The sequence below is a fragment of the Nannobrachium achirus genome (genome assembly GCF_963921795.1).
Source record: "Nannobrachium achirus genome assembly, chromosome: 6".
NCBI lineage: Eukaryota > Metazoa > Chordata > Actinopteri > Myctophiformes > Myctophidae > Nannobrachium > Nannobrachium achirus.
This window is the reverse complement of record NC_137815.1, coordinates 38,103,831-38,129,071: the sequence shown is the minus strand read 5'-3', so window position 1 is coordinate 38,129,071 and position 25,241 is coordinate 38,103,831. Positions and strand designations below refer to the sequence as shown.

At 42.5% G+C, this 25,241-nt stretch overlaps 1 protein-coding gene across 1 annotated transcript in view; it reads right to left on the bottom strand.

The window, feature by feature from the left end:
* The window catches only part of LOC308287082 (uncharacterized protein), a gene marked incomplete at both ends in the record, with an annotated part of 48,245 nt that overhangs the window by 8,890 nt on the left and 14,114 nt on the right, over positions 1-25,241 (bottom strand). Inside the window, 5 exons of the mRNA XM_080728203.1 lie at positions 2,427-2,609; positions 18,555-18,620; positions 19,610-20,587; positions 21,200-21,559; positions 21,985-22,519. Of these exons, the coding sequence (XP_080584329.1) occupies positions 2,427-2,609; positions 18,555-18,620; positions 19,610-20,587; positions 21,200-21,559; positions 21,985-22,519 (2,122 nt within the window). The remainder of the gene's footprint in view (positions 1-2,426; positions 2,610-18,554; positions 18,621-19,609; positions 20,588-21,199; positions 21,560-21,984; positions 22,520-25,241) is intronic.

The window sequence follows — 25,241 nt, the reverse complement described above, 5'->3', positions numbered from 1 at the left end:
CGGGCGATTCCAAAAGGAGAGGGCGGTTGCAGACCACAGACAGCCATCTCTCAAAGACAAAAGGTTATGTTCCAATAACGGAACCAACTACTCAGAACTTACTCCATTTATTAACACACAAAGAATAAAACATGTTTTAGTCTGGCCAACATAGCCAGACTAGTATCTAAATTCAATGTAGGGATTAGAACTGAGTGGAAACAATTTGGAGATTTAAAAAAGTATAACAGCAGCATCACAGGACCAATGCAAATTCATCAGGGAAGTCCTTCATATTGGGACAGAATAAGGATTGGTTTTCAAAGCAGTAGATGTAGGTCTGTTAACACTGGGATTCTCCACTCTCTGATCATCTGGCTACAAAAGACTAATAACTCCGGATGTCACAACTTTAGTCCCATCTTAAAGAAAAACACTTGCAGTAAAGTCAGACTTACTATCCAGTCTTGTGCAAAAGTAAAACTTTCAACAACAACAAAAAAAGGAAAAAAAAGAAGAGTCACCACATCACAAGTCAATTAATTAGGCAGAGTAACATATTTAGACCTTATCGCCTTAACAATAAGACATCAGATGGTGAAGCAAATAAAAATATGTATAATGTGAAGACAAAGCATTAATCAAAACATCACTATTTTTCATTAAGCTACCTTTGTCATGACTTGTGCATGCTTGCACCAAGCTTAAGGAGAATAGGTGTGCTTGCACATAACGTGCACGTGTAGATTGTGTGTGTGTGTGTGTGTGTGTGTGTGTGTGTGTGTGTGTGTGTGTGTGTGTGTGTGTTTGTGTGTGTGTGTGTCTTTGTGACCACTCTGGTGTCATGGATTTTCTCCAGTGTGGAGACACCGGTGTTAGAGGTCTGCGCGGGACTGATTTTTTAATCCCATTACCGCCTGCCCCCGCTTGATTTCTGACCACTCCTGCCCGCGTCCGCAATGATTTCATTTTTGACCGCCCGCTGTAAATTCCTGTCCGCCACTCCCGCCCGCAAAAAAAAAATTACGCGCGTCCAACAGCCTTCCTTCCAAAATAAGTGAGCGCGATGAGAGGAGCATTTGTGAGGGGTTGCACACACATGTGGGAAAGTGTTTATATTGCGATGGGAGGGAGGGACATATACAAATAGTTATATTAAATTATTAGTGACAATGTCGCCATGACAAGCTGCTCACGGTAGCGTATGAACAAATTAGAGAAAGAGAGGAAGAGCGAGAGAGAGAGGGCGAGGGACAGAGCCACGGACGGATGGAGAGAGCGAGAGAGTTGGTTGGAGAGAGAGAGAAAGAGACAGAGAGAAAGAGAGACTCCAGTCCACGTACTGTAGGTGCGTGCTCAGCAGGGCGAATTACGTTCTCTACATGTTCACATCTTGCTAAAGTATAGATACAAGCTCTATGTCTCGTTTATTGCGGGAGAGTGCGGGATTTTGCGGGGTCCGCTGGCTTTATTTTGACCGCCTGCTCCCGCCCGCAGTGATTAAAAGACCGCCTGCGCCGCAACTATTTGCGACGGGACCTGCAGGTCCTGCGGGAGTAAGCCCCCTTTGCAGACCTCTAACAGGTGTCTCTTTAGGCTACGAAACGCACTAAACCTCGTGTCACATTGTTTGCAGTGAAAAGGTTTTTCTCCGGTGTGGCTACGGTGGTGTATTTTCAGAGTACTTAGCCGATTAAACCGCTTGTCACATTGTTTGCAGTGGTATGGTCTTTCCCCGGTGTGGACAAGGTGGTGTCTCTTCAGCCAACTTAGCTTACTAAAACTCTTGCCACATTGTTGGCAGGGGAATGTTTTTCCTCCAGTGTGGGCACTGCTATGTCTGCTCAGACTGGATATGGTACTAAACGTCTTACCACACTGTTCACAGTGGAAAGATTTTTCTCCAGTGTCTACACACCGGTGGGTGTTAAGGCTATCGAGCTGACTGAATCTCTCGTCGCATTGTTTGCAGTGGAAAGGTTTACACCGGTGTATCTTTAGGCTACTCAAGTGGATAAATCTCTTGTCACACTGTTCGCAGTGGAAAGATCTTTCTCCAGTGTCTCCACACTGGTGTGTCTTTAGGCTAATAAACTGACGAAACCGCTTGTCACATTGTTTACAGTGGAAAGGTTTTTCTCCAGTGTGGCCGCCACGTTGGTGTCTGTGCAGATTACTTAGCCGACTAAACCGCTTTCCACACTGTTCACAGTGGAAAGGTCGTTCTCCATTGTGGACACTCTGGTGGTGATTCTTTAGACTACTTTTCTCAGTGAATCTCCTGTCACACAGTAAACACTGGAAAGGTTTTTCTCCAGTGTGAACACGGTGGTGTCTCTTTAGCTGCTGTAACTGGACAAAACTCTTATCACACACTTTACACTGGAATGGATTTATTCCAGTGTGGAAAGACTTCTGTCTTTTGAAAATCAGTTTGTCTGTGTCACCTTGTTCGTGGCTTGTTACAGAGCTGGTGACTGGGATCTGTCCATTCTTCAGCATTTGGCAGTAGATCTCATTGTGGCTCCTCTTCATGTGTTGGTGGAGGAAAACCTGAGACGTGTAGCCGACGCCGTTCGTACACTCAGAACAGGAGAAGACCGGACCCTGGGAAGACTGGGACCGCACTCCTGAGAGAGCAGAGAGTGAAAAGAAAGAGTGGAAAGAGAGAGATGTGAAATGGTGAGTGCAGACAAAACTTGAAAATCATCTGCCTAACATGTCCCTGTTTATCAAACACAATGGCTTCCCTGTGAATTATAAGGACGATGGCAAAGGAATGGACAAAACTAACAGCAGCAGGAAGACACCTGGGCCTGGCTAGGTTTTTACGTTTGTGTAACTTACGTTTGTCCATCAGAGCGTGCTCCGACTCCATTACTCTCTGCACCTGCTCAGTCTGCTGTGGCACTCCACAGCACAGGTGACATGAGATTGTGCGACGTATTAAGACAACAGCTGTGCTCACGGTAAGTTGCCAATAATTGGGTGATTTGCTACACCATGTATGATAAAATAAAATCGAACCTCTGTTCGAAGTGGAGCTGTGTGTGTGTGTGTGTGTGTGTGTGTGTGTGTGTGCAACAGCGCCCCTCCCTTAACATGTGTGGTCAGAAAAGGTTACTGCAGGCTACAGACAGACAGACACGGAGACAGACAGACAGACAGACAGACAGACCCACACACACGGCCACGTATAGGGAGCTTGTGTTCCACACAGCTCCAAAAATATAACTATAATTATAAATAATATATACTACATTTTTATACAGGTTTAAGTCTAAACAACCTGTCATTCAAAGTCTTTTCAGCTGCAATACCAAAATGCCCTCTGTTGGCAAAGGGGCGCTATTAAGGGAGTTTGTCTGTCAATCCCCACCCTGATAAGTAGGGGGCGGGACTTTCCCCATGCTTACATATAGCCCACTTTTCGGGGTTTGATCCGGTCGGCAGCAGAAACCACTTAAGTCATGTTGCAGTCCTAGACGGACTACACTTTGGGCGGAACTATCAAACCGGATTCAGTTTTAACCCAAAATATTCCCCTGCACTCAAGGACAAACGTTTAGGGCCTACCTAATAAACACCTTGATGCGGTGTAGTTTCGCTTTTGGAAAATCTGTTTGGTATATGCATCTTTTAGTCCAACTCGTAGCGACTGGCAAGACTACACTAGGCTATTCGAGCATTTTAATAGGGATTGGGGAAGCAAACGGGGGGAAACAAAACAAAACCGCTTATTCTGCTGTGGTTTCCGCCTAGAACAGATCAATGGCCCATTGTAAACGAACACCAGGCTTTCCCCCAAGAAAGCCTGGTGACTCGAGGTTAGCTTACATAAGCATGGGGAGAACTGAACAGGCCCGGTCAGACACACCTATTCAGAATACCCCTGAAATTAAAGTGAAAGACAGTGTTGAGGCACAACAGGGGGACCCAAAAAATTGAAAAAGTAGAAAAAAGTTAAATTCATGGTGTATCCCCTTTAATAAACAACAACCCAATCAACATTTAAACAACAACCCAATCAACATTTGCCCTTTTCAATACAAGATACCCTGTATCGTCAGTCATGCTTTATCATGTGTTTTCTACGATAGTGAGGTAGCTGGCAGCTTCATGAGTACAATGAATGATAATCAGTAAAGCAGAATATTGAAACACAAGCATCAGAACATCTCTGCAGCTTGGTGCAGTGGAGGATTGAGTCTGTTGAGTGAAACTAAAGCCATTTAACTCTTCGTATTTTAAATAGAAGAATATCACTTGCACCCTTGATACCTTTTAAGGCTTTTTTTTTAATGAAGAGCCAATGAATGTATTATGAATGTAAGACTTTTTAAGGGCATAGACACACTAGGGGCAGAAATTGCTAGGTACAATTTGATTCCGAAAAGAGGGTGGTTGCAGACCACAGCCAGCTAACTGCTGTTAAAGGAGTAGTTCACCCCAAAATGATTTGTTTCTGTTGATTAGTCACACCATGGACACTTGAGTTCACTAATAATATATTTTTGTATTTGTCGCATTCCTAAGACAAAAAAGATTATTGTAAATTTACCCCCATTGATTCTGGATGGGGACCCAAATGCATGGGCCTGGATGGGGACCCAAATAAGGCCCTGGGACCCACCCAAATGCATTTGGATCAGAGTCAATGGGGGTAAATTTAGGGTCAAGTAAATTTACCCCTATTGATTCTCACACAAATGCTTGTGGGTCCCCATCCAGAATCAATGGGGTACATTTTCTATAATACATGTTTTGTCTTAGGAATGCAACAAATGCAAAAAACGTACAAACTTACAACATACATTTTAAGTATATAGAGGCTAAATTGTCAAATATTAGAGGCAGAAATTGTGAAAATAGCTGATCTGCATGCTCACAATAAAACTCTCAATGTAGAAAATAAAATAACATTTTGAAAATATTGGCTTTTCATCCCAACATTCGGTCACCACATCACAAGTCAATTAGGCAGTGTAACATATTTAGACATTGCATTATCAATAAGACACACATTGGTGAAGTAAGTAAAAATATGTATAATTTGAAGGTAAAGCATTAATCAAAACATACATTTTTTACATGGGTTTTCAGATTACTTAGCCGACTAAACCTCTTGCCACACTGTTCACAGTGGAAAGGTGTTTCTCCATTGTGGACACTCCGGTGGTGAATCTTTAGACTACTATTCTCAGTGAATCTCGTGTCACACAGTAAACACTGGTAAGGTTTTATTCCAGTGTGAACACGGTGGTGTCTCTTCAGAGCATTTGGATGGATGAAACTCTTATCACACCATTTACACTGAAATGGTTTTACTCCGGCGTGGCCAAGGAGGTGTCTCTTCAGATTACTTAGCCGACTAAACCTCTTGTCACACTGTTCACAGTGGAAAGGGGTTTCTCCATTGTGGACAATCTTGTGGTGATCCTTTAGACTACTTCTGTGAGTAAATCTCTTGTTACACTGTTCACACTGGAAACGTTTTTCTCCCTTGTGGACACAAAAATAGTGATCCTTTAGACTATGACTTTGAGTGAATCTCTTGTCACACAGTAAACACTGGTAAGGTTTCTTTCCACTGTCTACACTGCCGTCTCTCTCTGGGGTTGCTAACAGGCTGAAACTCTTATCAGAGTTGGTGACTTGGATCTGTCCATCCTTCAGCATTTGACGGTAGAGGTCATTGTGGCAATACTTCATGTGTGTGTAGAGGAAAGCCTGAGACGTGAAGCCGACGCTGTTCGTACACTCAGAACAGGGGAAGACCTGAACCTGGGACGACTGGGACCTCACTCCTGAGAGAGCAGAGAGAGAAAAGGGGAGAGGCAGGTGAAACGGTGAGTACAGACAAAACTTGAAAAGCATCTAACAAGTCCCCCTTGTCTAGGTCCCCTATGGCTTCCCCTTGTGAATTATAATGACGATGGCAAAGGAATGGACAAAACTAACAGGGCTGCAGGAAGACTCTTGTGCCTGGCTAGGTTTTTGCATTTGTGCAATTTACATATTTTTTTTCCAGCAGAGCGTGCTCTGACTGCAGTCAACTGTGGCAGGTGACAAGAGATTGTGGAATGTACTCAGACAGCTGTGTGTTCATGGTAGGTTGCCAACATAATAATAAACAACAACCACATCAACATCTCTCATCTTCAATACAACTCTATACCCTGTATCATCAGTCATGCTTTATCAAATGATAGTGAGGTAGCTGGCAGCTTCATGAGTACAATGAATGATAATCAGTAAAGCGGCATATTCAAACGTAACATCAAAGCATCTCTGCAGCTTGGTGCACCCACATCCAACCAGTTTCAGCCACCCCCACCTACCTCCACCTACTTTCACCCAGCTCTATTCACTTTCCCCCAACCTCCACCCACTTTCACCCAGGCCCACCCACTTTTACCCAACTCCACCCACTTTCCTGCCCCTTGGAGTCGGTTGAAAGTGGGTGGAGGTGGGGGGGCCAAAGTGGGTGGATGTGGGAGAAAGTGGGTGGAGTTGGGTGAAAGTGGGTAGAGGTGGGTGGGGGGGGGTAAAAGTGGGTGGAGGTGTGTGAAATTGGGTAGAGGTGGCTGGGTTAAAGTTGGTGGAGGTGGGTGGGTGGAGGTGAGTGAGAGTGGGTGGAGGTGGGAGGAAGTGAGTGGAGGAGGGGGAAAGTGGTTGGAGGTGGGGGGGGGGGGGGGTGAACGTGGGTGAGGTAAAGTGGGTGGAGGTGGGTGAAAGTTAAAATAATTTAAATTTCGGAATGGTGGTGTTTCGGAATGGTGGTGTTTCGGAATGGAGGCCCGTCCCCGTATGGGGTAGGGTGTACTGCTGTGGCAGTGTGAGAATGCGGCTTTTAGCAGTACAGAGGCGCTTGCGAAGTGCAACCAAAAAGTGCTTTATTCACAGACATAAAAATATCGAAGACATAAAAACAAGCAGCTCCAACACAGATGACACAACGGTGCCCGGCTGTCATCCTACCACTAACTGAAGTGAATGTGTTTGTTGCTGGCATTTTATACTCTGCTGGAGCAATTAGTCTGGACTTTGGACTCCACCAAGTCAAGGGGTAGATTAACCATTAAACAAATACTTATATATCCAAATACATATAATATGAACTCTAATAAAACATTAAAACTCCATGAACTAGTACACCAGTAATGATACTCCAACATTACACTACAAAAATACCCTTAGAAATTTCACAAACACCCCCTGCAATTCCGACTTCTTCAAGCCCAATTACACTGGCAACACAAATTGATATACTTTCAATCATCACTTGACCATATTGCACCTCTCATACACATTTCACTTTGTCTATATAGCACTCATACATAACACATATTGCATGTGCCGGATTATCAACAAACATTCCTTCAAGCCCAATTACACTGGCAACAGACCAACACAAATTGGTAAATCTTTCAATCATCACTTGACCATATTGCACCTCTCATACACATTTCACTTTGTCTATATAGGACTCATACATAACACATATTGCATGTGCCGGATTATCAACAAACATTCTGTCTCCACAGGTGGAACTACAACTCAAAATGTTCAGTTAAATGTAATCATGACTGCGTTTCTTTCCTGTGCAAACTTCAATGTGCAAATTACGCTGTGCAAATACCAAAGTGCTCATGTGCTATGCAATTAAAGGAGCTCAATGGTAATAGTATTTGTATTTGTAGTCGATGGGACATTTAGAAATTTGTCCCTATGGTCAGAGAATACATTTTCTGAAATCGTTTTTGACAGGGTTTGACTGCACTGCTGACTTATTACAATGACCATAATGCTTTGGTGCACTGCCATTCCTTGTGAGGAGGGGTAAGCTGCTTGGGGTGTGCCTTACATTCTTAAGAACTTGAATTAGTTGACTCACTGGCCTAAGTTAGGTGCGCATTCACATTGAGGGCTGTTCCAATTGAAATCAATAAGTCAGTGAGGACCGCCCCTTTTAGCGGACTTTCCGTAGGCCCACACATTTGCAGCCTTTGGCAAAGGAATTACCCACAATTCATAGCGTTACTAGGGAAATCTTCTGGATCTTCCAAATGTCAATCATTTTTGTATGATGATTAGGGTTGGGTATCGACGTCGATTTAATGGTATCGATCGCATGATGTCGGCGCATCACAATTTTACTTGAAATGCTAAACTATCTAAAAACACAGATTGAACAAAAAAATACAGGATAGTGTGTCCCAGACAACAATAAAATAAGATCTGGTTGTCTCAAGAGGTGAAATGGCCCTTTAATTATTCAATAAATAAAAGGTTACAACGTACATGTGAAAAGGCTAAGTAAGAGAGGACCTCTCTGTTATAGCCAGCCTTCACTTGTGTTATATGGGTGTGGAAGCGACGTGTTGTGAGCTCCCAGGCAAAAGTCTAATCTCTTTTGGGTCACGAGCTGAAATGTTTGGGAACCATTGTTCTATACAACAGTAAGTTGCATTACTGCGACCGAAGTATGGGCATAAAAGGTATGTATGTATGATGTCAGACATCATAGGACTTTCACATAACGAATAACTGAGTAAGCATGTTTGGGCCCTCACAGCATATCTCCATATACAGTACATGGATCTCCATATATGGGTACCAAGGGTCTCCATATATGGGTAACTGGTCCGATATACATCACTGGCCAGATGTCGGCCACATGGCGCAACCTCTCCCTTTAGGGCGAATGGGGGTGGTGACTATAGGGGTGTTGCATTTAAGGGGCAACAGTGACAGCTGCTGTCAAAGCCCTTCACAGAAATAATACCGGCAAGCAAAATTCATAAGATTGATTTAATCCTCACCTGTAATGTATCAGTGAAGTGTTTCAGTGGATCCTGATTTAAGTCCTCCTTGCCAAACAACAGCAATATCCCAAACACATTCCTATGAGGGGAACAGATATACTATTAATTTATAGAAAATAATACATTTTATAGAATGATTGAAATTTGCATTCCGTTTTAGGCCAGGTTTGTTTACTTACAAGGCCAGACTGCTGAGCATGGAGCGCACGTCATCACCGCCTACTCAAAATAAGTGGGAGCCTCGAACAAAGTAGCAAAGAGCAATCGCAAGGCAGGTGTCTGCCAGACAGTGACATGTGTACTCCTCCACCAGCTAGAGAGAAGAGACGTTCAAAGAAAAGAATCGACACATCCATTCTTTTGGATGCCTGGTGTCACTATTGGCTACAATAAAATACATGCCTAATGTGTGGCAATTGTGAGTTGTCCACATACTCAAACCAAGGTCACACTGTAGGCCATCTTGTTCATTGGCAAGAGGTCAGCAGTGAAAAAAACATTATGGCATCACGGTCATGTCATATGAAAGGTTTCACCAAATTGAGTTGCCTATGTTGGTGACTGTCAGTGTCCTGGATGGGGCAGACCTAGACTATTTTTACACGAGGACAAATTCATCTGTGTCCGCTAAACTAAACTGCTGATACGGACATATTGACACACAGAGACGCATATTTCTGACCCAGTCCGACACTTTTTTGAAAACGACTTTGCAAGTTCAGTAACCTGGAAGAAGTAATCCTGAGTTAGCAGCTGTGTAAATAAAAGAATAAGGACCAGTATGGTAAATACGATGACGTCGGTCATAGAACCCCCTCCTCCCCGTCTCAAGGAACGTTGTGCGTGTGTGTGTGTCTCTGTCAGTCAGACTGCGTTTCAGACTGCATGTCTGTTAACTCATACCCTGCCAAAAAATCGACTTCTATAATGAAATCGACTTTTTAACTATGGCCTTCCCTGCCAATCGACTTTTTAAAAAAAAATATATATATATATATATATTTTTTTTGTTCCGAATTTTTGGGACCTCCAACAATGTACTAGGCATGATCGCGATCGCAAAATTGCATGTTTAACCCCCATACCAACCCCATCTTTCAAACATGGCAGCCATGTTTGTTTACATTTGAAGAAAACATAAGGGCTGCTATCTCCTGAATGCCTGAACGGATTTCCAAGCGGATTTTTTTGTTTGAAAGCTGTTAAATGCGTGTACATGCATAGTGCATCATCTGTGCATGAATTCGTACACCAGCGTGCACACTATTTCTTTTAACCCTTTGGTGGCGAACCGGCAATATAAGAGGTCCCACTTTACATATGGCACCGAAGAAGTTAAGTCCATGCATGTATGAATGAATGCGCATGTCAGGTCCGCAGTCTACTGGTTGACTTTGTCAAGATTAACAATAAAACACAACACAAAGTGTGCTACTTGTCGTTAATGCGAGACACCCGTGGACGCAGTCAGATCGTGGGGAATTGAAATACCAAATAGTAAATACAAAATCAACTTGACCAACTCCCTAAAATGGAGCGGGGGAAAATGGACCCGATCTGGCTGCGGCTGGGTCTTTGGCTTGAATTGTGTCTGATGCTATATTTCGCTTATTTTTCACCACCGGAGCACACCTTTTTTGCCTCTCCGAGAGGCGAGGGCTATTGTGAAGGGTTACGTGGAGGGTTACGAGACTCCGCCAGTGGCGTCAGTTCAGCAAAAGCTAAGGTATGCCAACAAGACTGGTGTCTTGCACGTGCAAAAGGCACACATGCAAGACACCAGTCATGTTGCCAATCCTTAGCAACAGGCATGAGTACATTTTAAGTACATTTTATTATTTTCCCCAGGAGCCAAGGTATGGTAGCTGCCAATGCTGCCACACATTGCCACTGACGCCTCTGCAGTGCGAAAACAGATGATAATATTTGGGAGCGTAATTACGCATGTCTCATTAAAAACAATAGAGTAACGAAGTCATGACGTGACTCGCTCATCCCCCGGTTCCAAGGAAGTAATTCTCTATGGAGAATAACATTGAGTCATCTTAAAATCGTCTCATATAAGCATTGCGGTCCAAAAATAAACAAACGGTCTTTGCGATATTATCGGCGGGGTAGCTCTGTGTGGTCAGTGAGTCAGTCACTTATATTTGATAAAGCCTGTTTCTAGTGAAAATGAAACTAATTCGGCGACAGTAACATTAGCGTTTTCTCACCATCAGTTGATTCTTCATATCCATATGAGTCAAACCGCTGAGATGATTTGTTTATAATTGGAACAGTTTCTTATACGAAAATATTTCGTATATTATAAAAAAGGTCTGGGAATTCAGAATGGGGGAAGAAAACCGTGAACCAGGTAGGATGTGTAAATTACATCACACTTCACTACTCTATACTGTATATTTTATAGTTTAAGGGTAAATCTAAATTGACAGTATATGCAGACCGGGAACATGACACTACAGCATTTCGCGTAAATTCATGTGTCATCTAAACACCCCAACCGTAAGGACAAAACAAGCCAATACGAGGTGTAAACGCGATGCCGTTTTCGGTAACGACACCAAAATCACACCAGTTAATCCGTTTAACAAGGGACCTAGTCTCTGAACAATGCTGGCCTACTTGCAATGTAAATACATGAAAACAAAGGAAACACTTATTTGAAAATCTGTTACAGTAATGTTAACTTCTCTGTGAGGTTTTTATGTTAATTAAAACCCCCCTCGCTCTCTACATGCGTGTGTTCCGTCTGTCTGTTGTGTTGACAAGTGCCTGTTTAGTGGTACCATAAATGTACATACAGTAACTACTGTATTCTTATATATCTTTATATTACATCAGAGTAAGTGATCTACTTCCGGGTCATGTATCGCTAACTTAAATACCAAACCACTTGGCCAAGATGTACTACATATGTATTAAATATAGCTTAAAAATTCAAACACCCATGTCACCTTTGCAAGATGTCGTTTCCAAACCTCTGTATACAGTTGTATTCGTTATTAGCCTCATATTTTGCCTCTGTATAAAATAGTCCGCCGGTCAAATATGTCCGACCGGAAACGTGCGCTGCGGCACAATAGTTCCGCCACAATAGTTCCCCCCCCATTTTTTTTTTTACTTTTTTTTTTTTTTTTTTTACTTTTTTTTTACTTTTTTTTTTTTTTTTTTTAACTAGATTTGAGCGGCCCAAAGGGCCGCGACCCTCTAGTTATGTTACATTTGCCTACTGTGTGAACTGTGCATATGAATAGGATGGGGTAGGTACATTTCTGGGTGGTACTGGGACATGGTACTGTAGACATTTCTGGGTGGTACTGGGAAAAAAAGAAGAATCTAGGATATTCTAGTATTTTGTGGTGTTGTAACACAAGTTGCCTATTTTGTTAATCTCTATTGTGAATCTTCAAAACGGGATGTATTTTATGAGAATACTGTTAGCATTGGATCTTAAATCCAATACCTGTATTGACCTAATAAAATTATTTTTTTAATTTTATTTGTTTGACTAAAGTCAATTACTAAAACCTGACTAAAACCTTTTGAGTTTTTGTTGACTAAAACTGACTAAGACTGATAAATAATAGAAATTACTAAAATGTGACAATCTAACCAGTACGATGCGAGGTCCCGCCATCTGTCTTGGCCATATATGGATTATGTCGTCTGACATCATACATACAATCCCTCTTATGCCCATATATGGAGAATTTGGAGATCCCTGCTGAATATCTGACATCACTGTGATGTCACCTGTTATGCCACAATGATGCGTCAGCCTTTTATGCCCATATATGGAGATCCCTGCTCTGAGTATACGGTCAAGCTGTCACGGTTCACATATTAAACTCCGACCTATGGTCGCAATAAGCATTTCATCCAAAAGACGAAGACTAAATCTAATACACCTGCCAAAAACAACACCGAGTCTATGTTCCAATCATCAAGCCAACTGCTCATTTGTATAAGATCGGGGGGAGAAGTCAACATTAGCCTACTACCAGTGCGCTGTATCGCTCCGGTGCTTCCAACCGATTACATAGCCACCATTAGCTGGTAAAAACTGCTGGAGCACCCCCCGAGAAAGGTAGACACCTGAATTCTTTGTTTGTTTAAAACTTGTACATTTTTAGCGGTAAATATGTCATGAAGTTGCAGAATCTTTATAATGTTTATGACTGCAATTTCTAGTTTTATTTTGTTATGCACGCTAAACTCCTCCCGGCGCATAGCCAGGCTTACTCAACTGCCCCTCGCCCCCCAACAACAGATGACCATTAATACACTAAGTACAGTAAATTCATTTGATTGGCTTATTGCCTCCCCACAATTACATAATTTAGGAAATAAAAGCATTTCTTTTCTTTTTTTTAAATGTCAGCGGCCGTTTAAAGGTCTCATGACATCAAATTTCAATAGATTGTCTATTTTTCTTCAAGTTCTTTTGACTTCAAAATTACACCAAAAAAGGAACTTTCAACATTCAGTGTTTTTTCTCTAATAGGATTTTGAATAATTAGGCTCAGAAAAGTGAGTTCATTGACGCGTCATCGTCCAGGAGAGGGTGTATCACCTTTGCTGTTACTTTACACTGTGTTTGTATCGTTCTAATGCACCATTTACCATTTTGGTTGTTACATTTTAAAAGATAACGTGCCTGAACTACGACACCTACAGGAATCTAGGTATATAAGTCAAAAGGATTCAGAACACAGAAAGAAAAAAAAACCTGCCATGGCTCACTGGACTTCAGTTTTCAGTTAACACATTTTAATACACGTTTATGGACCAGGACAAAGACTTTTATGTTTAGTAAAAACAGCATGTCATAAGAGCTTTAATATAAATGGGTTAGGTTAGGGTTTCCTTTACTCCAAATCTGTGGCGCTGTAAAACAAATGTTTTCAATGCAGTGGAAAAATAAATAACGGTTTAGAGTAAGTCCAATCATAATTGTGCTAGTTTTAACCACTTTCAACCTGGCAGGCGATTTTATAGAACGTAATACAAAATAAAATAAAAACATTTGAACAAATTAAAAGTTATAAATAAAAAATAAAAAAAAATAGCCAATCTACAGTACAAGCTTACTATGCATCACAATCGTTAAATGTCTTTTTTTAAGCCATTTTGAAATAGGGGGGCTGCTATGAATCTTTAGGGGTCCAAAAGTTAGGGAACTCCTACACCAAAACCATAACATCAAGCATGAATTCAAAATTGTACAAGTTTAACTTAAAAAAAAAAAATACAAAAATAAAATAAAAGAATTAACATACTGTACATCAATCAAAATGTTGCATTTCCATGCTTGCACAAAGATGCCTAGTGTTAAGTTGGATAGGTGTCCTTGCATACGTTTGGACTGAGTGTGAATGACCACCATTCACGTGTCTAGATCCCATGTCTAGATCCCTGGTGGCTCCTTAAACTAGTTGAGCTTGTGAAACTTGCGTCACACAGTAAACATGGGAAAGGTTTTATACCAGTGTGTCCACGCTCGTGTATCTTCAAAGATCCTAATTGGCTGAAACGCTTATCACACACTTTACACTGGAATGGTTTTATCCCAGTGTGGACAGACTTGTGTCTCCTGAGGTTACTTAAAACACTGAAACTCTTGTCACATTGGTCACATTGGAAAGACCTTTCTCCCGTGTGGATAATCTGGTGTGACTTCAGGCGATAGAACGTTTTGAAAATCTTGAAACAGTAACTACATTTGTGGCCCTGGGGTTTCTTTGTTTTGTAAGTCCGCATTGGTATAGGTACGGTAGACAGTCTATGACTGTAAGTTGTTGGCTCGCCATCAGTGTCTTCTTGTTTCTGGCTGTCTTGTTTCTGGCTGATTGGTATCTCTCCATCCCTCAGCATCTGGTGGTAGAGCATATTGTGACTCCTCCTTAGGTGTTTGAAGAGGAAGACCTCCGAAGTATAGGCGTTCGGACACTCGGAACAGGCGAAGGCCTCAAACGGGTAAGACTGTAACCTCATTCCTGGGAAAGAAGAGATGAAGAGAGGCAGGTGAAAATGGTACACAAGACGTGAAATCCCTCCACAATCTACTTTTTTTCCCCTTCTATTCAATGCATCTCAGAGGTCTGTGGACAGTTCAGAAACCCGCCAATCAGTGACATAGACAGGGAATCCAAGATAATCGAAACTGCAGGAAAAGTTATATGGAAAGTTAGCATGCTATAATGGAAGCCATTGTTCAAGCGTTAATTAAAATCAATTTTTGGTTCATTTTATTTGTATCTAGTCTAAATCACTGGCAGGTGGGTTTCAGAGTGTGCCCAGCCCTCCTATGAGACACAGACAGAAATGTACCATTGCATTCCAGTATTATAATGAGCATTCGTGAGGATGAATTATATTCTGATAAGCTGAAAATGGGCACATTTATCCCTGGTTTCTCCATAGTCTATTGGTTAAGATAATGACCAATATGAGCACATGATACATTCTCTTTTGTATTAAGCCACTGAGAACGTAAATACATTGTTTCTTATAGGCAGTGGATACCTTTAACAACTGGGGGAAAGTACTATGGAAACAAAGTACCCAAGAAATATGTCTCAAATATATCAAATATAACAATATATATAATATATGGGATAATTCAAAGTTATCAACTTATCATGCAGGCGAAAGGGTCCTGTACACACTAAGGCTGCAACTAACGATTAGTTTCATGAACGATTCATCGAATTATGGCACTTAGCAATTATCTTTAAAAAATGTTTAGATTGTTTCAGGCATGTTCTAACTAACAATAATGACAATAAAGATGAAGATGAAGTAATTAAAAAAGCAAAAAAATGCAACGTGCCTGCTCTTCAAATGCTCCGGCATTTCACTGTGGAATAAATCCCAAGCCAAGCAAAGTCCATCGTTCTGATATTGCAGGTAATCATTTCTTTACGGCGTTGCGAGCAAAATCGGTAACAGCCTATCAGGGCCCCACCATCTTTGTTTACTTCACGTTTGCGCAGATTGTAAGGGAGGCGAGAAGGTTCACACACACACACACACACACACACACACACACACACACACACACACACACCTCCTTAGGGGGAACACACACTGGACGCGGAGGCGGCGCGGAAGCTGCGCGTCAAAACATACGTCCCCATTATTTTCAATGAACTAACCCACACCGGCGCCGTCAGACGCGCGCAGCCGCGGGTCTGCCGCCTCGCCTGCCGATACGCTGCTGTTCTATTTTTCCAGCGTTGCCGCGCGGTGAACATGTTCTCCCATGGTTCTCCCCACCGGGGAATTGGATGTGCTGTGTGGCAGCGCGCCATATCCAGTTGGGGTTACCGCGCGGCACTTCACGTGCGTCGATACCACGACGTGACGCTGTGCAGCCGTGTGTGCTCCCCTTCAGCCTAGCCACGGCTAGGGCTGTAAAAACAGTGTTTTAAGTGAAAAACAGACGCGATTAGTCGCCGATAAAAATTGATTATCGAATTAATTGGCACAAATTCATTCTTACTCTTTTATTGATTTAATCGATTAATCGTTGCAGCCTTAGTACAAACTGAACATGTATGTGCGCGTGCGTGCTTGTGTGTGAGAGAGCGAGACAGACTCCACTTGCTTCAGTCAGTGTACGTGAAATGATTATTTTACAACTACGGCGTCCTGAATCTCTCCATCTCTCTCTCTCTGTGCACGTATGTGTGCAGTTAAGATATTTCACATTTATTGCAAACAAGCGTACACCATGGACAACATCACTTCTTTCAACTGCAACTTTCTACCGTGTGTGGGTGTGTGCCAGAGAGAGAGGGAGACGGTGTACATGCCCAACAAATCCAACCAATTATTTCCGTGCTGAATCTCTCCCTCTCTCTGCGTGTGTGTCACCCGGACTACACACCAGGCTTTTGTTTTTACTGCGTGTGTACAGCGCATTTAGACAAATCCAATTGATATTTATGATACCAGTTACACTAGGCATGCAGGCACAATAAGACTGTTAGCCGTAGTTGACTATATGCAACACCTATGGTGCGCATGCATGAACGTGTATACATGGACACAACAACGTGCAGATTGATTTGAGGGTCCGGCTGTCCAACTCTATTATCTCTTCATCCAGTGAGTAACAATGGTATCACCATCTCTCATTTTACACAGTGGTGCACTGACAACTACCTAGAGTTGAACGTGGACAAAACAAAATAGCTGGTTTTTCAACCCACTCTTTATTCATGGTAAAACAGTCAAACAGGTTGATAGCTTCACATATCTTGGACTCACTTTGGACAATAAACTGAGGTTTAATCAACACATTACATCTATCCATAAACGTTTTCAGCAAAGATCTTAGCTTAAGCTAAGATCACTATCCGTTGTCCCCCATCTTCTGTTATTACTGTACAACAGCATTATACAACCTGTTCTGTTATACTGCTCTGCATGTTTCTTCACCATACTGTCCATGCCAAACAGAAACAAACTCAGTACAGTATTACCCGCATCGCTTCCAAGATCATTGCTTCCAATATAATTGGACTTCCCACACCGTCTGATATGAACAATAAGGCCATTACACGCTTAGCACTCTCAATAACAAGCGACACTGACCCTCCTCTGCATCGCCACTTCGACCTAATGCCATCTGGGCGAAGATACAGAACCTTGGCATGGCACAAAGTTCGGTTTAAAATAGTTTTGTCCCCTCAGCCATTGCTGCACTTAACAATCTGCTAAACAATCGCCCCCGTCGCTAAGAGGTTTTTTTTTTCTGTGTATAGTGGGGTACTGATGATTTGTCTATGTTATATGTTTGTGTTGTTATTTGGCTATGTGTTGTTTCTTGTTTGAACAGACTGAAGACAAATTTCCCTTCAGGGACAATAAAGATTATTATTAACGTGAGAGAGACAGTCAGCTGCTGACTTCACCCCCCATGCATCATTTCTGCCAGCCAGCTAAAGAGAAACTGTGTGTGTGTGTGTGTGTGTGTGTGTGTGTGTGTGTGTGTGTGTGTGTGTGTGTAAAACATTGCTTGACGCTGTTCCTCACACTTTTGTATGAGTCTCTTCTCAAAACTGCGTGAGCACTGTCCTTTTCATTCCAGCGACCACAAAGTTGCAATTAAGCATGTTTTTCAGCATACATTTCTTACATTACATACGATAGAATAAACGCTCTACTTTAACGCCTACCGTCATGCATTCATACACATTTGTCATTGCTACAGTACACAGGCCCGAAGGGCGCTTTTATCTAGTCATAGAAGGTGTTATAGAAGGTGCCAAGTAATGTGGAGGAGGAGGGGTGTGTTTAGTTTCATGAGTTAAGGTAAATGTTGGTTTTCAGCATCCTGTGAATGTATGGGTACCCAGAAAGTAATATTTTGATGCTAAAATAAGTAATTCTGTAAAATAACTTAATTAGCCATATTTGTGTTAAGGAATTGCCAATTACTAATTGCTATGGTTTATCCCACCTGTTATAAAAGGGAGGCTCCAGGTGAAAAGCTTCAGTTTGACTTGTGCTAGAGGCTAAGTAACAACTACAAGAGAGCTGCTAGGGCCTTCAAGTCATAGCCTGATATAAGTTTCTTAAATTCTTGGTTGTTGTGTAATGTGTATCCTTAGTTAGCTTAATTTCCGTTTACTATAATTTTGGATTTTTTTTTTGTCTTGTCTCTGCCTAGACTCACTGTGAATATTGAACGACTTTTTATGGGTGTAAATAGGTACATAAATATATAAAAACCTTCAAGCCTGGACTGGTCCGATGTTTGGAGCCTTGGCCACTCGCCCATCTTAACAGGTCCCCATCCTAATGAAAAGGAGAAACAAAAGACAAAGAAATATACAATTCAATTCATTATTACATGGTTCAGGAGTTATGATGCAAAATGCATTATTTGGTAATGGCGGATGGTAAAATTGCTGCCATGGCTACTAGGGAGTGTTTTTGCGATGGCTCCATATCTCAAAATGTTCAGAGCTTAAACTGTACAGTGTAAGTTTCAGGCTTTTATGAAAAAAGTGAGCGATTCACCTAAAATCTGGTCTCAATCCACCAGACTAAAATCAATTGTAGAATATGCACAGACATATCTAAAACAAAGCTCATGTAGTAAACATGTTAGATTTCCACATTAAAATAAATTGTCTATATGTATATTCTGATATTAATCATTGTCAGAGCAGTTGTTCAGTTACAGGGGTCTCCCCATCTCGCCAGCTCTATAACTAATGGAAAATACATTTTAAAGGACAACTTTGTTTTTTTACAAGGGTTCATATTTTAGATTGTAATTAGAGAAAAGAAAAGATGAGCGTTAAAATGTTTTCATTTACTGCTTTCTATTGTTTTACCGATATTAGTATTTTGATTTCAGTGGGTGGGGGCATGCGTACAAGTGGCTAAATATGTCTTTTTAGACACAATAAGCCGGCAATTTCTTTGTTACTATTTACACCTGCCCCATCTGCCCATGAAAGATTGCAGTGCATCTTGGGAATGGGCTTATCAGGATACACATTTTATTCAATCAGAAGAGAACCCTATAAAGATAATTGAGAAGCTTAAATTGTATGTGTTCCAGTTCCAAAGCGAAGGCAAAAGAAATGTAGGCAGAAGGAGAATAACAGACGAAAATAAAGAGAAATAGACAGGCCAATATATTCCTGTAATCAACATTAGAAAATAAACTGTATTTAGAATCCGTTATCTTTTTACAATTGTAATAACATTGGTATGAGTATGTGATGAACGGTTTATCACCCAGGTATGGTGAGGCCCAGCCCTTGGTCATTTACCGTTTAATGTTCCGCTTTTCTTCTGGATTCTTCTTCTGGATGCGGAGCCGTACTCCATCCAATCAGAGTCGTCGCTGCCGCCGTCTGTTTGATCCCAAGTGTCAGATTCATAAACGCTGTCCTCATACGCTTCCTCCACGCTGCTCAGCTGCTGCTGAGGTGCCGGGGGGTCGGGAGCAGGGCGAACCATGGCCAGTGGAAGTGAGGTAAGGTGCACCGCTGGCATCATTTTCAGTGGGTCTTCTTTGTGTGAATGGAGTTTGGTATGGACCACCGTTGGTTCCAGGTTAGGTGGGTCTGTGTGTGAATCGAGTTTGGTATGGACCACCGTTGGCTCCAGGTTTAATGGGTCTGTGTGTGAATCAAGTTTGGTATGGACCACCGTCGGCTCCAGGTTTAATTGGTCTGTGTGTGAATCGAGTTTGGTATGGACCACCGTTTGCTCCAGGTTTAGTGGGTCTGTGTGTGAATGGAGTTTGGTATGGACCACCGTTGGCTCCAGGTTTAGTGGGTCTGTGTGTGAATCGAGTTTGGTATGGACGACCACTCGTCCCATGTTTAGTAGGTCTGTGTGTGAATCGAGTTTGGCAACAATCACCGGTTGCTCCACGTTCAGTGGGTCTTTGGGTGAATCGAGTTTGATAAGGACGACCGCTGGCTCCATGTTTAGTAGTTGGTCTTTCTGTGAATCGAGTATGGTTAGTTGGTCTTTCTGTGAATCGAGTATGGTATGGACCACCGGTAGTGTGTCTTTGAGTGAATTGGCTTTGGTGTGGAGCACCGGTCGCTCCATGTTTAGTGGGCATTCGTGTGAATTGAGTTTGGTATGGACGACCACTCGCTCCATGTTTAATGGATCTCTGTGTGAATCTTGGGCCCTGCTGGTCTGTGGATGTTGGGACTTGGCAGCAGGTCTCTTAGGTGCCACAGGACTTACAGATGTATATAAATAAGGCGTATCATCAAGGAGGAAGAACACTGTGAAGAAATAAGAATTCATGACGTATGTTACTGTCATCATTTGGATTATGAAATAATACAAAATGAAAGTATTTTAATGCTGTTATTAGGCCATTTTATAATTTAAGCCTATATACGGATTAAGTGACACATTTGCAATATGTAGTTTACAACCATTAAGACCTAATATAAACATTTTTAAGTTTTTATCATGATCTTAAGTGTGGGTTAATTTCTGACAGCCTGCTGCGCGCAGCAGTTATCCGACAGATCAGCAAATACGTTGTACAATGGTGCTGCGCTCTGAAAATATCAGACCTACAAGCTCACAACAAGTCGCGTTATGAGCTTGTGAGCAGCTACTTTCAATTAGCAACACAGTCCTGCGGCGAAGCACAAATCAAGGTTTACACAGCTGCGTTCGATTACGGGTCTTCTTGGTTCGCTTGGGTGTTATGATAAAGAAAAAGACCCGGCAGGTCCCGTGGTGATAGAATCTGAATCCCAGACCCAATTGACAATAATAAAAACGGGGACCTGAACTCATATTATGAGTTCCGGTCCCCGTTTATTATTGTCAATTGGGTCTGGGATTCAGAAGGTCTGGGTTGTGAAGGCCTGGTTATTTACCATTGGTGTTGGCTTGTAGCGTCCGTGTCTTTGAAGTGGCATCTTCCTTGAGTTTTCTGCCTTTCTTCCGCTCGTCTTTCTTCTCTTTTGAGCAGGACGTGTTGGAATCATAAGCACTGTCGTCCTCATCCTCCCCGCTGCTGCATTGCTGCTGAGGCGCCGGTGGACAGAGAGCATCGCGAACCATTTGTCGTGGTAGTGTGTTCAGGACCACCGCTGGCATCATGTTTAGTGGGTCTTCTTTGTGTGAATCCTGAGCCCCGCTGGTCTGTGGGTTTTGTGACTTGGCAGAAGCACTGTTAGATGCCACGGGACTCAAAGATGTATACAAATAAGGCATATCACCAACGAAGAAGAAAACTGAAAATAGAAAAAACAAGAAATCGTAACATTATGTTACCGTCATCATTGGGTTATTGGATTAAAACAGTTGACAGAAATCATAAAATGTCACCTGTAAGAGCCAAAATATGCATTTGCTATATAAAAATCAAACCTCGTTTCGAAGTGGAGCGGTGAATTTGAGCAGCTATAGCCTGTGTGTGTGTGTGCCTGGCCTACTCAACAGCGCCCCTCCTTTAACGTGTGTGTGTGGTCAGCAGAGGCATTGCCAGGCCACCCACCCCACATAGCCACGGACATAGCCGTTTATAGGAAGCCGGTTTCACCGCTCCAATAATAAACAACACAAGCTAAATACAAGCTTCTCACTTAGATGCCAGTTCACGTTATTGGTTGAACACATCCAGCACCTGTTTTTATTGTAGAATTATCATTTTACTTACGGTTAGGTCTTAACTTTGTGCGATCACACTGCTCAAGAACGTCTGGGTCTTCTAGGATCCACTGCAGGTTAGTCATGTTCCGGTTTGGGGGATTCTTCTCCGAGAGCCGTATGAGAAGCCTGTGGTGCACTCGTGAATCCTCTTGTGTTTTGCCTAACTGCCAAAAGCACTGCCCGAGATATTCAGTTGAAGCTTTCTTCATAGAACTTTTTGGCGGCCTCCCTCTCTTCTTTGCAGAGTGGTCAACAGCTGAAGCTTCAGAGCTGCCCTTAAACCGTTTGGCGGTCTTGTGATTCTTGTCGTCATCAGTCCGACGCCTCTTCGGCCCTGCCACTTTTGTTCTTGGCTGGAAGCTGCTTGAATAGGTGTTCAAGTGGAAATCTGGCTCTTTCATGCAGTAGTCAGGAACCCACATCTCCATGATCTCTTCTATGACAGAACTCTCCGTCGTCTCACTCAGCAGATCTAAACAGTTGGCTCGAAGAGTTTTATGGTTCCAGAACTCAGGATCGAAGTGCATGCCGGTCTTCAGGACCTACAAAAAGAGGCGGTAAAAACAAGAAACGTTGTTTGGGGGTTTCCTAATTACACTTAAGTGTAAACGTTTCTACCAAGAGCTTGATAATGCACAGGGATTAGCATATATCACACAAAAACTGTAACACTGACATAGGCAAACAGTAAATGACACTGTAAAAGAGATATAGGAACTATTGTTCCCATGAACGTTATTCATGGGTTGCATTTGTAGTCCTACACCAGCCATCTTGAGCAGGGGTTGCCAAACTTTTTTGTCTCAGGGCACCCCATAAATATTTTTTTAATCCGAGGCACCCCTATATCATAATTTTCACTCCCAGCACCTTATATTTATAGCATATCATTGTTGTCGGATGGAAACCTTGTATGTCCAAAACCGTTCATTTTGTATTTATCATCTATAAAATGTGCTAACTAGTGAAAACAGCAGATCTACAAGCACACAACGCCCGTTGTGTGCTTGTAGATCTGCCTGACAGTAATGATATTTTAATGATTATGTTGTGAGGATAACGTTGATATAATAGTCATTTTGGTTAGAACTGACTGAAAATAACTTTGTACTTCAAGTTTAAAATTATACTAAATATATACCAAATAAATTCCAAATATTACCAAATGATCTCGCGGCACCCCTGGACTACCGTCGCGGCACCCCAGGGTGCCCCGTCACCCACTTTGAAAACCCCTGATCTTGAGGACCAACACAGGTGTTTTGATTAACATAGAACATTGGTTCTATGCCAATCAGACAAATTGAACACCCGTGTTGGTCCTCAATATGGCCGGTTTAGGACTACAAAATGCAACCCATGAATAGACATGACATGAGGAATTTTGTCTCTCCCCTTCTCACTACATCAGGGTCCTACAGGCTTTTCCATGACAGTTGTCCATCTTTGCAACATTTTATAATTCATATTGAAACCTGATTTGGTAGTGAAGAGTGCGCTACGGTTGTCTATGGCTACAGAAGAGGGGGGTCATTAGCCCCTTTTCCACTGACATGGCCCAACACCACACCAGTCCACACCGCCCACTTGTGCCAGGTTTTCCACTACAAGGACCTGGATAGAGTGCTATGAAAGTGGTACTAAACGTGGTATTAAAAAGTATTAAACAGTTTATGTGGTGTGGTGTAGTGTCGTGTAGTGTGGTGCTAAAGCCGCAGTCGAAAAGGGGCTATTGTAGAAGAGGAGGGAGAGAGCGCACACCACTGAAGACGACCTGGAAACGATACAGGATTTTTGCCCAGTTGTCGCTGCACATTGGCCAAGTATATACAGGGGTTAAAGCCAAACTAAATCCCAAGACTGAATATTTTCAGTCCATGTTCCAATATGTGATTTTAGAAACATGGCGTGTGCAGCGCACACCAATATTTGGGATGTTTCCCTGAAGTTCTGAACTGCCTTCACTGATCTGTGTGCCAATCCATGCTTCATTTCAAAGAAGTATCTTCTGAAGTTCTGCCGTATTCCATGCTAGTCTGGCCAATTCAAATACTGATATCTTGACATTTTAACAGCTTTTCAGCTTTTCAGTTTGGAGATCACTTGACTAGTTTTTTGATGGCTTTGTCATTCATGGCTACACCTCCTCCTTATGTCTTTGCAGATCTGCACTGATCTCAGAAATAGCCCCTATGGAATCCTCAAGACTGAAATCAGTCCCCAGGACTGAGAACTTTAACCCCTGTATATATATTTAACCACTTGAATCGTCAATACTTAATAAACTTGACCTTTCAATCTGTACTTAATCTGCTCCTTTTCCCCTCTACACCAAACCTCTTTGCCAACACGCTGCGAGGCGTTGTGAGTAGGGTTGGAGGCGGTAACCGCCGTACCGCCGTACCGCGGTATACCGAGGTCTACCGCGGTGTCATTGTGCTTACCGCGGTAAAAAGACAAAAAAAAGGTCTATTTTTTATTGGAAAACAAGCGAGTTTTAAAACGGGGGAGAAGCGAGGACCGCATGCGCTCCATGCCGCTCTGCTCTGGGCCGTGTACCACACGTTGGAAGCCACATACGTCACTCACACACAGAGACCTGCAGTGTACACAGTGCACGGCTGCACGCAGGGCATAGATAGAGTACGGAGCACAACTCTTTCTCTGTAATCCACTCGACACAAGGATGTTAATACATAGGCTACCTTGTGTTGTGGCATATCTTTTTTTATTCATACGGATTACTGGCGGAGCGCGGGCCGCGTGGACTAAAGCCGAAAATGAAACTATTTTACTTTCTCCACCGCGTCGCACATTGTGCTCCGTCCAGCGGCGCGTCGGCGATTTTATAACCTTTTCTGTCAAGTCTTGTAACTAAAACCTGTATATAGCAGCACTCAATCACTGCGATTTGAGAGTTGAGACGTGACGTGACGTGAGTTTACAGAATCACTGTACACGATCTGACAACCCTTCCTTCAGCTGTTTGTGTCTGAATAGCCCAAGTAGCTAGCCTACGTAGCTTGCCTACGTTACTATGGTAACCCGACAGTGCAGATCTAAAAGCTCAGAACGCATCGCGGATGCGACGTGTTGTGAGCTTGTAGATCTGCTCCTTTGAAAGCCAGACACGCTGTGCTGTACGGAGAAGTATAACTCGGGCAGTCAGGCTGTGTCGCCTCTCCACTGTGGAGAAACTATTTTACTTTCTCCGTCGCACGTTGTGCTCCGTCCAGCGGCGCGTCGGCGATTTTATAACCTTTT